The sequence below is a fragment of the Microcaecilia unicolor genome, chromosome 6 (assembly GCF_901765095.1).
Source record: "Microcaecilia unicolor chromosome 6, aMicUni1.1, whole genome shotgun sequence".
Lineage (NCBI taxonomy): Eukaryota > Metazoa > Chordata > Amphibia > Gymnophiona > Siphonopidae > Microcaecilia > Microcaecilia unicolor.
The window spans coordinates 1,237,253-1,249,708 of record NC_044036.1 but is presented as its reverse complement, the minus strand read 5'-3'; the positions used below and the strand labels follow the sequence as shown (position 1 = coordinate 1,249,708).

The window sequence follows — 12,456 nt, the reverse complement described above, 5'->3', positions numbered from 1 at the left end:
AGTTTAAAACAAATAATAATAAAACAATTGTACATAAAAAATGACTCGACATAACGTTATGTTTCGGCCGGACGGCCTACACCAGGAGTCTATAAATAAAAACAATGAAAAGTTGAGGTTAAAAAATACAATCAAATGCCAAAAGGGAAACATATAACAGATATATGAATAAACAACAAAAAATAAATAATTTTAAATCATGCTAATATAAATGCATATTCATTAAGCAATAATAATAAACATATGATGCATGTATAAGCTGACAACAAAGGGATAAATCAAAAAAGAGAAGGTATGAAAACGGAGAAGATATGAAAACATAGATGCCATATACTCTCCGAACAATGTGGAACATAAATGCCATAAAGCAAAATATATGAAAAACACAAAATTACATGTACATTCAAAATATTTATGGGACATGAAAAAACTGACCTGATCACTGGGGTAAACAATAACTAAAGATTATCAATGGGTATAATCACAAGATCTGTAATAAGACTGGAAAAAATGAATAAAAAATAATAACTAATGGAACGTGAAAAACACAAAAGAAAAAAGGGGGAGAATAATAAATGTGAACAACTAACCTCAAAACTCAAGAAAAACCAATTGAAAAGTTTGCGGACAGGATCTACAAAAGAAGAAGGTCTACAAAAAACTGCGTGATCAATAATGCATGTGTGCCCACAATGGTACAAAACTAGAAAACACTTGGCCTTAAGTCAAGCTGTGGTAAACTCTGTGGCAACGTCGGCAGTACTTGCAGCCTAACGCTCGTGAGGATGGTATTTAAACATAAGATAAAAATATGTATAAGAGATACCCTCATGGTAATAAAGAAAAACATACCTTGAAAAAGACCGTTACGTAATTGATCCGTCTGCCGCTGTGTACTACACCAACGATAAGAAAACAAATGCGTATGCTGCTACAAGGATGCTTAAATAAAGAAAAACCGCGCGATCTCAAAGGATGACGTCATGATGGACGTAAATATGAAGCAAAACCTCTGCTAGGGACAAAATAATACGCAGTATAAACATTTCGACAAAAAATGAGAACAGTGTAGCAAAACTAAATATGAAAAATGAAAAACTGCAAAAATAAAAATAAGAATAAGAAAAGCTGTGCGTGGTATGCGTTGAATAGGCGGGGCTACGATACGGCGTGTCATGGGGCAGAGTCAAGGAAACATAAAGACGCCGTTATTCAGACAACGCCATCCGATTGTTGTACAGAAACACAAAACTAAAAGGGAAACAAAGAAAGAAAAAAGGGGGGAAAAAGGGGAAGTATCTATATATATAAAAGGCAAGACCAACGTTCTATGAAGCCTCCAGCCGGAAGTGTGAAGCGCCAGAGATATCCGGTTTCCCCATGAGTGAAGGAAAACAGCACAGCATGAAATCTCACACAGTGAAGGACTCAGAGGGGGGAGGGGAGAGAGATGCCCTCACTCTCTCTGTAACAAAAACACAGAACAGCAGGAAACTTAACACTGAAGGACTGGACTGGGAGGGGGGAGGGGGAGGGAGAGAGGGCAGAGGGCAGGGACACACACTCCCACATGCACACTCTGAAGAAAACCTTGCTAGCCCCCGTTTCATTTGCATCAGAAACGGGGCTTTTTTACTAGTATTAAAATAAAAATGAATCTAAAATGAAAATGATAATGGGTGGGACTACGACCCGACGTGCCGCAGAGTAGTACTATTAAAGTGGTGCACCGTGCCTCACGTACTGCAACAGAAAGGGCATGCTCCTAAGATCAAACGTATATACAAACACAGGAGAGAATACAGACAGATAACTAATGAAAAAAAGTTAGAAGGATAACAAACTCCTCTGGAAGAACCAGCATGAAATTTTTCTTTTCCAAATTTGGAACCATTCTTCAAGCTTTGCTGGGTGCTGTGTCTATCTTATGCAGATTTTGGTATTATCCTTAAAGAGGCAAACCTTACCAGATAGCCCTTCGGCAATATCGCTTATAAAAATGTTAAAAAGAACCCCTGCACACCACTGGTAGTGGGGGAGATTCTATATATGGTGTGGAAATCAATGCCGTCTAAGTGTATTCTATAAGCGGTGCCTATAGAATATGTTGATATCTCAGCGTCTAAAACTGTGTGCCTCCATTTACATCAGCGAAAACTTGGCGTAAATCCTGGCACGTACATTTAAGCGCACAGGTCCATATTCTGTAATTACGTGTGCAAATTTTGGAAAGCCCACGGAATGTCCATCTCCCTGCCCGTCTTTGCCTGTGTGCATTAGAAGTTAGGTGCACTGCATTACAGAATGCACTTAACGAGTTGTGCGCATAAATTCTAATTATTACCAGTTCTCGTTATTGCTTTTTGAGCTGTTATCATTGCTGATTAGCTTGTTTAAACTACTTAAGTTACGTGGTGTTACAGAATACGCTTGGAATTCGGCTCAGATCTCTAGGTGCACTATCTAGAATCTAGGGGTATTGTCTTTTCCTCAGAGTGAGTGCCCTGTACCACTACCATTTTGTTGTCTTCTTTTCGATCAGTTTCTAACCCAGTCATTTACTTTAGGGTCCATACTGAGAGTGCTCAATTTATTTTTAAGTTGCCTATGTGGAGCTGTGTCAAAGGCTTTGCTAAAATCTAAGTACATCACATTCAGTGCTCTCTCGATCTGACTGGTCACTCAGTGAAAAAAATGAATCTGATTTGGCTGGCAAGACTTCCCTTAAGTAAAATCATGTCTCGGATCCTATAATCCATTGGATTGCAAAAGACACTCTATTCCCTGTTCTAGAAGCGGTTCCATTAATTTACTCATCATAGATGTGAGACTGACCAGCCTGCAGTTCCCAACGTCCTCTTTGCACTCCTGGACCACTCATTGCTCTAAAAAAAGCATTGAAAAGCCTCAGACGTGTCCCATCCATCTCCATCGCTTTGCCCCTCGCGAACACAGTTCTCTGAAAACCATTGTTAATATGTGTTCTAGCTTGAGACCTATCCACTGGAATGGTGGTGGGTCTACCTCACTTGCATTTCTATTTGTTTCTCTTTTGTGGTCCTACTAGCAACCCTTCAGTGACTGTTCTTGCTTGCACTCTTCTCTTCCCACCTCTTGAGTTGTGGTAGGTGTGTATCTTCAGTGTTGTCACTGTTTCTGCTTTCACACCGTTTCCCCTCTCCCTCCCTTCGATTTGTAGTGGGTGTGTATTCTCAGTACTGCCATTGTTCATTTTTCTTTCTTTCTCTAACAGCATACTGAAGCTCTGCTCTATGGCTTCCAATCCATCGCAGAAACCATTGATGTGAATTATTCAGATGTGGTGCCTGGACTGATTGGTTTGATCCCGAGAATCAGCATTAATAATGTGCAGCTGGCTGATACAGTTATGTTCACCATTGGTAAGATGAGTCCACTGTTCCGTGCTAAGAAAATTGCCTGATTTCAAACATTTCTTCTATTTTTCTGTGAAATACGTTAATGCATTCTTTTGCTACCTTCATGAGGTGTTTTACTTATGTCTGCCCCAAGGTCAGTCCCTCCCTGAGAATCTTGGTTTTGGTGCCGTACATCACAGCAGTGTAATTGAACCCCAGTCTTTCTACTGATGTAATATTCTGGAAGGGGGACTGTTCTCCCAACAGGCTGGATTTTGTGCATACCATTTATTTTTAATTATTTATCTATGTATTTCTTTCATAATATTTCTAACCTGCCTATTGCATATTCACCAGCCTTCACAAACACTATGATCCTCATTTACTCAGTTGCAACAAAAACATACATAAAAATAACAAACTAAACCATAACAAACACAAAAACAGCTTTCACGAAAGTGCACATCTCGAACTATCACCTGGCCTAATGGGAATGTACACATGCTTTCATGAGAATGTATTGATAACTAAGAAGGCATTTAAGTGTTTCTTAAGAGGCATTAGGCAGTTGACTCCACACTCCCTGCCCTGCAGTTGGAAAAGAGCAAGCTCATGTCTCCCCAATAGCAGAAATAGAATGTATTAATAAATGCTATCTCACTGATACTTTAAAAAATCACTGACCTGTATTCTTCCAACCTTATCAATCGAATACAGGTCAGTGATATTTTTAAAGTATCAGGACCTAAGTTAGGGAACAAATTGCCACCTCAGATTCGTGTAATAAAATCTTTTGAAAACCTTTCTTTAGTGCAGCCAGTGATGGTGCTGTTAAAACTTTAATAAAATAAGGCACAACTCGACGTGGACCTGTGTTTCAGCCAACCGGCCTGTGTGGAACTATAGTGAAGGTCTCGGGTTCGACTAGTTTTGCTATTTATTAGGAGACTGGCAGTGTTTATAGTGTTCACTGAATTTGTTGTTCCCAGTAGCGACAATTGACTCCTGATGCCGGTTGGCTAAAACACAGGCCCTTTTGAGTCATGCTTTATTTTATTAAAGTTTTAACAACATCGTCACTGACCGCGCTGATTTTGTTGTCATCTTCGTTGTGACTTTTTTTCTGTTTGTATGATCTGCAAGGGCTGTTCTGTTCTTTTGATGAAAACATTTCTTTTTCAACAAGCACTTGGTGAAGGCTTGTTTGTTATTTAAGGTCCTGCTCTATTTACTTTGATGATATTTTTAATTCTGCTTGTATTTTATGTTTTTGTAGATTGAGAACGTTAACTATGTCGTCTTGTTTAGTAATTGTGTATGTTCACTATGTAATCTGTCTAGAAATTTTGAGATATGCAGAATATAAGATTTTTTTTACAATAAACAGTAGTAGCTGAGACCTATCCAGGCAGATTTTTAAACTTGAGTTAAAATATAATAGGGCCTCACTCTTGTAAAACTTCATGAATCAATAATAGAATTTTAAACAATTCTATAAATTGGTAACCAGTGCAGGTCATGGAGAATTGGAGTAATATGCTGCATCTTTAAGGAGCTATTTAAGCCTGACAGCAGCTGCAGAGGATTCAGACAAGATAGTGAAAGACCTAGAAGTGAAAAATGACAACCAATTTACATAAATCCCAACTCTAAAGATTTGTCCTGAAATCAGCAAATGCTCACATAGATTTCAACTTTGCTACTTACTAGAGTCTAAAAAATACCACATGTAATACATTACTGGTATGAGGTTTTAGAGTTTAAAAAATTAGGGTCTAGCAAAACACCCAGACTCTAAATCAGAGATGAAATGTTAATGGAAACAGCATAAAACAAAAGTTTTGATGGGACCTTCAAGGTAGTAGATTAAATAAGTCAGAAATGTTGTTACTAAATCAAATTGAGTAACAAATGATTTCTGTCTGTCCAGCTAGAAATTGCTGAAAAGCAAGACTCTAACTTTAGCAAAGTGTCTGCTATTGAGCAATCAAAGCCAAAAAAGAATTGAATGTCATCGGCATAAATCTGAAAGAAGACTCGGACACACTAAACATATATTAAACAAAAGAGTTGAATGCTGATCCCTGTGGAACCCCAGCACTTACTGGAAAGCTAGTTCCGTCAAGCTGTGCCTGTTTTGTCTGACAGATAAGATTTAACGCAAGATAAAATCCTAGCAGAAATCTCAGTGACTCCAAGTGATGTGTCAAAAGGTGCAATAATGTCAAAAAAGTTAAGAATTGTGATTGCTGATCTAGTGTGGAAGCAAGCCAAGAGTAGAAAGTAGAACTATGAGCCTCCTAAAACTAAGGGTCTAGGCTCATTCTACTAAGTCAGTTAACTGATGCAAGACCACTTTCTCAATAATCTTTGATTCTAAATCTTTAGCAACGTGGATCACAGGTCATGCTTCGTACCCTTCCATTGTCCCTACACTACAGGGTCTCAGGGCCAGATGCACTAAACTTAACGAGCCAGCAACGTGATTCTAGCCAGTTTAGTGCGCAAGTAGTAAACCGGGACATGCACAAAAGGGTTCTCCGAGCCATTTTCCTGTCATGGTAGCAGCTAACGAAAACGGAATGCAAATGATCTAATTACTATTATAATGAGAATGCGATGCTATGCACTACGCGCTATGATTGGCTCAGAGACTTCCAGATCTCTCAGCTGAGTTAAGCACAGCCAAAAGGGACGTTTTTATTATTTGGGTGTGAATAATGGCGAAAATGGAAGGCTATTTTTGTGATGGACGTTTTCAACTGCACTTTCCGATATCAGCTGATTGAAAACTGGCCAAAATGGAAGGCTTTGGCAATTTTTTGTTGTTGTTACTTTTATAGCAGTTTTTCAATCCAGCGCAGTGCATTTTCTGGCGTTTTCCACCGTTAAGGCAATCGGAAAAGGTTAGTGCATCTCATTACAATAGGGTTTCTGCACAATTTGCTCATCTGCATTCCATTTTCGTTAGCTGCTACCGTCGTAGAAAAAAAGTCTTTAGTGCGTGCCAGGGTTTACTACTGGCTCGTTAAGTTTAGTACATCTGGCCCTAAAAGCAAGACTGGAATAAGAGAAACATCCAAATCTTTATTCTCCTCACATTCCACCAGCTCTTGCCCCTAAGTTATATCCGTGTATCCTGATACTGTCACCTGGGGGGCGGGGGGGGGGGGGGGGGGGAACGCTGGCAGAAAGACTCACTCTGAGGTAGAAAACAGTAGAAATTCTGAGGCAAGACAACGGGCTGTGCAGGGTCCGATGATAACAGCCAGACAGTCACTGGGCACTGGCCCCCAGACTATATTTGTGCACCCCAATGATGTAACCAGGGGGGAGGGGGGACTTGGGCAAGAAAGACTGTCTCTGAGATAGAAAACAGACACTGAGGTCACAGTCCTTATGGGATTTGAGGAAGACACTCAAGCAGACTATTGGTCATGAGCTTATATGGAGCATGATCTAAGTGGCTCAGATTTAGTGCTAGTGCTTCCTTTAGTGCTTGTATTATACAAAAGACAACATCCTTCTGGAGTTCATATGGTGTAACATACATATGCAACCTATCAAGGGGTGCCTGAATATTCCTTTTAATCGATCTTGTGGCATCCTTTTCTTTGTGCCACATTTTGTTGGTCTCTGACTTCATTACCTACTACTACTACTACTATTTAACATTTCTAGAGCGCTACAAAGTGTACGCAGCACTGTACAAACACAGAAGAAAGACAGTCCCTGCTCAAAGAGCTTACAATCTAATAGACAAAAAGTAAAGCATTTAAATTTAAAATATTTAAGCAGTCAAGCACAAAAGAACAGTCACAGAAGGACTGAACATGTTGAAGGGTGGTCAGTGTGATTAGGTGTTAACTCTGGTTGGAGTAGTGGGAGAAGGTGATAGAAGAATAGAAATGGGTGAGGTAAAGTAATGAGTGGGTTGATAGGGAGGTTATATAAGACATGTCACTCTAGGGGTGGGTGGGTAGAGGGGTAGGGTGGGTGGGATTAAGTCTAAAGCAGGAGAAGGTATTCTCTGCAGCCTATCTGTAAGATGGAAAATGCTCCCTGTCAATTCACAGAAAGAATTGCTTGGAGCTGGAAATTCAGGCGTTCTAGTGTTTTTCTCTTTTTCTATTGTGCTTACTTTTTTTCATCCATCTTTTCAATGGTTTGAATGGGAGTGTCCCAGGTGACAACACCCCAGTTCTCCAGAATTGTGAAGCTAATGCTTTTCAGGGACAGCAATGTTGTAGTGTCTACAAGTTTCCAATGAATGAGACGTGCCCCTCTTTTTATTGTGTCTTTCTGTATAGCAGCTTTCTACCATTATAATGTTGCAGCCCCACTACAAGGCACATTTAGTGCTGGTGCTTGCTGTAGTGCTTGTATCATACCAAAGACAACATCCTTCTGGTGTAGTACTGAGGTGCCTCAAACAGGAAATGTGAGGGTTTGTATGGGGAGATATATAATTACCTTGTGTCTTTTCAGGGGCACTGGCAGAATGGCTGGCAGATCATCCTGTCATGATTAACAACGTTTTGCCACTGGTGCTGCATGCCTTGGGGAACCCTGACCTGTCCATATCTAGTGTTTCCACACTGAAGAAGATCTGCCGAGAATGCAAGTACGACTTGCCCCCCTACGCAGCTAACATCGTGGCTGTGTCTCAGGTGCGGCTCCCAGTAAAGGAAGGGGGAGGCATGGCAGAAGCCAGCCCTTGGGGGAAAGGTGGGAGAGAAACACATGGGAGGTGGTGTGGGGGGAGAGAGGGTCTAGACAGGAGATAACACTAGGAACTGAGCCCCCCTAGAACTGATGGAATGGAAGGAGGGCTGCCATGGCACAGGGTAGCAGTGGTAGGGACAGAGAGCCTAGGTGTAACCAGTCTCTGGTAATGGGATGTGGAAGGGAGGAGCTGACACCTGGGAGAGAAAGGGAAAGAATGAGCATCCTTCAGGGGGAATAGAGAAGAGTTTCTGAAGAAGCCTACATCCTGATGTGAAAGGGGTGTCTGAGAAGAGCAGGAGCTTTGAGATGGGGAAGGAATGTCTGGAAGGAGTTGGCCCTTGATGAGGGAAGGGTTTATACCTCTCAGGATTGGATGTCGGGAAGGTGATGTGTGTCTGAGAGGAACTGGCCCCTTCAGACAGGCGAAGGAAGAGTGCCTGAGAAGGAGTTGGCCCTAGGGTCAAGGGTAAAGAGCAGAGTGTACCAGGAGCATAAGAAAAACCATGCTGAGTCAGATCCATCCTGTCTCTGACCGTGGCTGGCAGATCCCAAAGAGTAGATCTGTTTTCTGTAGCTCATGTCCAGGGATGAGTAATGGCTCTCCCCAAGTCTACCTGGCTGTTGCTGTGCACCGCTTTGAGCAAATTCCTTCAAAAAGGCAGTAAATAAATCCTAATAAATAATAATTTGTGTATGAACTCTTCCTTCAGGAATTAGTCCCAACCTTTCTTTTGAATCCCTCTGTATTAATTGTCTTGACCACAGTTTCTGGCAACAGATTCCACAGCTAAATTAAGGACTGCGTGGATCCTGGTTACGGCATAGGGGAAAAGCTGGGCTTTAGGCAGAGGAAAAATATACTTAGTGGGTCCTGGACAACGGGAGAGAGAGATCTTAGCAAGAGCACCCCTGGGGATTGGGATGTAGCTGGGCCTTGCTGACAGGGGAGAAGGTGATGGGGGAAATGTTTGTGGGAGAAATTGTCCCTGTTGGAGAGAAATGTGTTTGAAAATGAAACCTAAAACTTGTTTCTTTTATAAACAGGATGTGCTAATGAAGCAGATCCACAAGGTAATTGTTCTATTTAATCACTTATCCTGATTTTATAAATGAGCCAATCAAAATTTTGTGTGACCAAAAGAATAAATGTGTGTTTATACTTAATTCCCCATCTTCTCCTGTGTAGTAAAAATGCATATATTGAATATTCAGATCATGTTTTTTTTGTATTATCAACAGAATTTTTTCTAGTCTTTCATACCATTAATTTGCTCAGTTAAGTTACTTGGATAAGGTTATCTGGATAACATGGCTGTTCATTGATGTATTGAAGATGGGGGGAGAACAGGTAGGGAGCTAGCAATGCCAAATTCCCTCCCTTCCATCTCCAGAATATTAAACAGCCAGATTTCCCCTCCGCTAGATCTTCTACCTTAAAGCATATTTACCTACCCTTCCCCCTTTAACTTTTTACTTTCAGTCTACCCGTGTCAAGCGAACATCAAAGGAGCTTGTATTAAAAAAAAAAAAAAGACGTGATGCTATGATCAGGCGTAGTTGCTAGTTGGATTGCTCCTGCCACCTCTCATTAATCCCCACAATCGGAGGCTTCCCAAACAATCTTTTTTTACCCTAAAGTGGACAGAGAATCAGTGTAAGATATTTGGAGACTTGCGTGTGTGGTTTGGTGGAGAGGATGGCATCTTAATCACTGCGAAAGGACAAAGAGAAAAATAAGCTGCACGAGGACAAGATGGCGAACCCAGTAAGTCCTGGGTGCTCTAGTTGGATTTGTGTGGGTTGCAGAAGTCGCTGCAGAAGTGACTGCAGCGATGGAAACGATTTTGCACAAAAGATTAAGCCCTATCGACTTGAAACTAGAACATCTACAGAGTAATGTGGAACAGCTGGAGCAAGATTTGGCAGGGTATCAACAGAGGACCGGGTCACGAAGCTGGAGGAAGAGCAAGGCCGTATGGAGAAGCTAGTGGAGACATACGCGGAAAAATTGGAAGATCTGGAGAATCGCTCCAGACGCAATAACTCGTGGGATTACCTGAAGCAGTGGGGGATCGCAATCTCAGAGGATTTCTGGAAACATGCCTGGCTAAAGAACTGTCTCTCCCAACATTGGTGGGGCCATTGCAAATAGAGCGGGCACACAGAATTGGTCTTACACACCCCAATTCTACTCGACCGAGAGTGGTTATCTGCAGATTTCTTAACTTCTGTCAAAAAGCAATGATCATGCAGTCCTTATGAGGAGGAAGGAAATTACAATTTGAAATCAGAGTTTATGCTTTTAGGATTACTCTGCATCTGTGGCGACGTCGCAAAGGAGGTTTTCACCGATTTGCTCACAACTGGTGAAGCGTAAAATTAAATTTGCCTTTATCCAGCTAAAATTAAGGGTCACTTACCAAGCCAACAGAAAATTTTTTACCACTGTTGAAGAGGCAAAGTGCTTTTTGAATCAGTTAAACCCAGTAGTGCTGCAGAGGGAAAATCTGGACGTATGATCATTTGAATCCTGCGGGCTCTAGAAAGGAGGTGACTTGGGTATTTGTGGAGCACCTGAGGACTAAACATTTACAACTGCCGTTAAGAAGTTAAAGATGACAATCTAAAAGAGCAGAAAAGGAGAGAGAGTGAAGAGGAAAAGAAAGAGGAAGAATTTTATTTTATTATATTTTATTTATTTGTTGGTGTGTATGTGGACATTGTGAAATTTGGCGAACTGACTCACGGAAGTTAGAGTCTATATGGAGTTTGAGTGGTTGTAGCTGGGATTGTTTGTGCTGCACCAATAGACGAATCCTCCTCGGATGCTAGTAATCTGCGAGGACTGGAGCGAGGAGGACACCTCTTTCAATTGTGTTGACAAGGCTGCGGGTACTATGCGGTGCCTGCGCCCACTGATGTTGTAGATTCTATGTGGAAACGGAAGACTTGCTGACATTTGTGGATGGAAGTGCTGCAGGACTTTTATCTGACCCAACCACATAGTATGACGAGGTAACCACAGGTGGGTCTGGAACGAGCAGGAATCTATTTTTGGCATAGCTCCTAGTCTGAGAACATTGTATGTTGACTTTTTGGTGGTTAGGGGATTGGAAAGGCCGTTAAACAGGGGATGATGAGGAGGGGGGGGGGGGGGGGGAAGGCGTTGAGATGAGCCCAGTTCCAAATAGAATTAGTTACTAGGAAGGGGGGGGGGGGGAAGGTTTAGAAGCCATGTTCAGGAGGATTTTGGGAAGAAGGGGGGGGGGGGACTGAGGGGGAGGGAACTTTTCTAGTTTTTTGGACCTGAATGAACAGATTTTGGGACTTTCAATTCAACAGCGGATGGATAAAGGTGGGAGAAATGGTAGGCTGGGGCGGTCTCTCTCTCATTTGAAAGCTAGATTTAAAGTGTATCATATGGCCCCTGGATTCTTATTATGGTAAGGGGTGGCCACTTGGAATGTGGGGGATATTCATTCACCCATTAAGCGTTTAAAAAAGTTTACAACACCTACAACGTCTTAAAGCGGACATTGCCCTTCTACAAGAAACACATCTTTCCGATGAAGAACACAAAAAAATGGTAAAGTGGTGGGTGGGGGATTGTGTGGAGACACCAGCAGTGGATAGGGAAGGTGGAGTGGCCATGCTTTTTAGGAAGGGGGTGACCACTCAGATTAGAAATGTGGTTAAAGATGCTGAGGGGCGTTTCATTTTTGGTAATGTTCTAATAGCGCGTAAGGAGGTCTTAGTGGGAAGTATCTATGCCCCTAACCAATTAGATAAAGCTTTCTATAGGAAGATGGTGGGTATTCTAGCCAATGTAGATTCTATGCCTCTGATTTTAGGGGGAGATTTTAACATGATATGGGACCCTCAACTTGATAAATCAAATCCACCGTCGGCTTTTCAGCCGGGTTTAGACAATTCAGTATTTGCTCAATGGGGAGATCTGGGACTGGAATATTTGGTACATGTTCTGGATGCAACTGGAGCTTTGAAGTCACTGGACCTCTTAAAAGGCCCGGAGAGTATTCAGTGGGGTGACACCTTTGCTTATTGTCAGCTAAAACATTATATACGATCTTTACAAGGGGAGGCTTTGGGCCGGCGTATCGGAGCCAGCCTTAAGCAATTTTATGATACTATATCGGAGGATGCTCCCACTATTTCAGGCATTCAAAGGGCTTTGTGGCAATTTATTTTATTTATTTATTTTACAGCATTTATACCTCACAATTTCCCACCACTGGCAGGCTCAATGTGGCTTACAACAGTTAAATAACAAATAGGCGAGTACAATAAATTGAGAAGGATAAGTGGGATGGAGAGGTAAAGAGAACAAATG

The 12,456-nt window shown here is 41.6% G+C and overlaps 1 protein-coding gene across 1 annotated transcript in view; it reads left to right on the top strand.

The window, feature by feature from the left end:
- IPO13 (importin 13) overlaps window positions 1–12,456 on the top strand; it is a 151,394-nt gene that overhangs the window by 58,524 nt on the left and 80,414 nt on the right. The window contains exons 7-9 of the mRNA XM_030205803.1: window positions 3,254–3,401; window positions 7,866–8,047; window positions 9,150–9,176. Of these exons, the coding sequence (XP_030061663.1) occupies window positions 3,254–3,401; window positions 7,866–8,047; window positions 9,150–9,176 (357 nt within the window). The remainder of the gene's footprint in view (window positions 1–3,253; window positions 3,402–7,865; window positions 8,048–9,149; window positions 9,177–12,456) is intronic.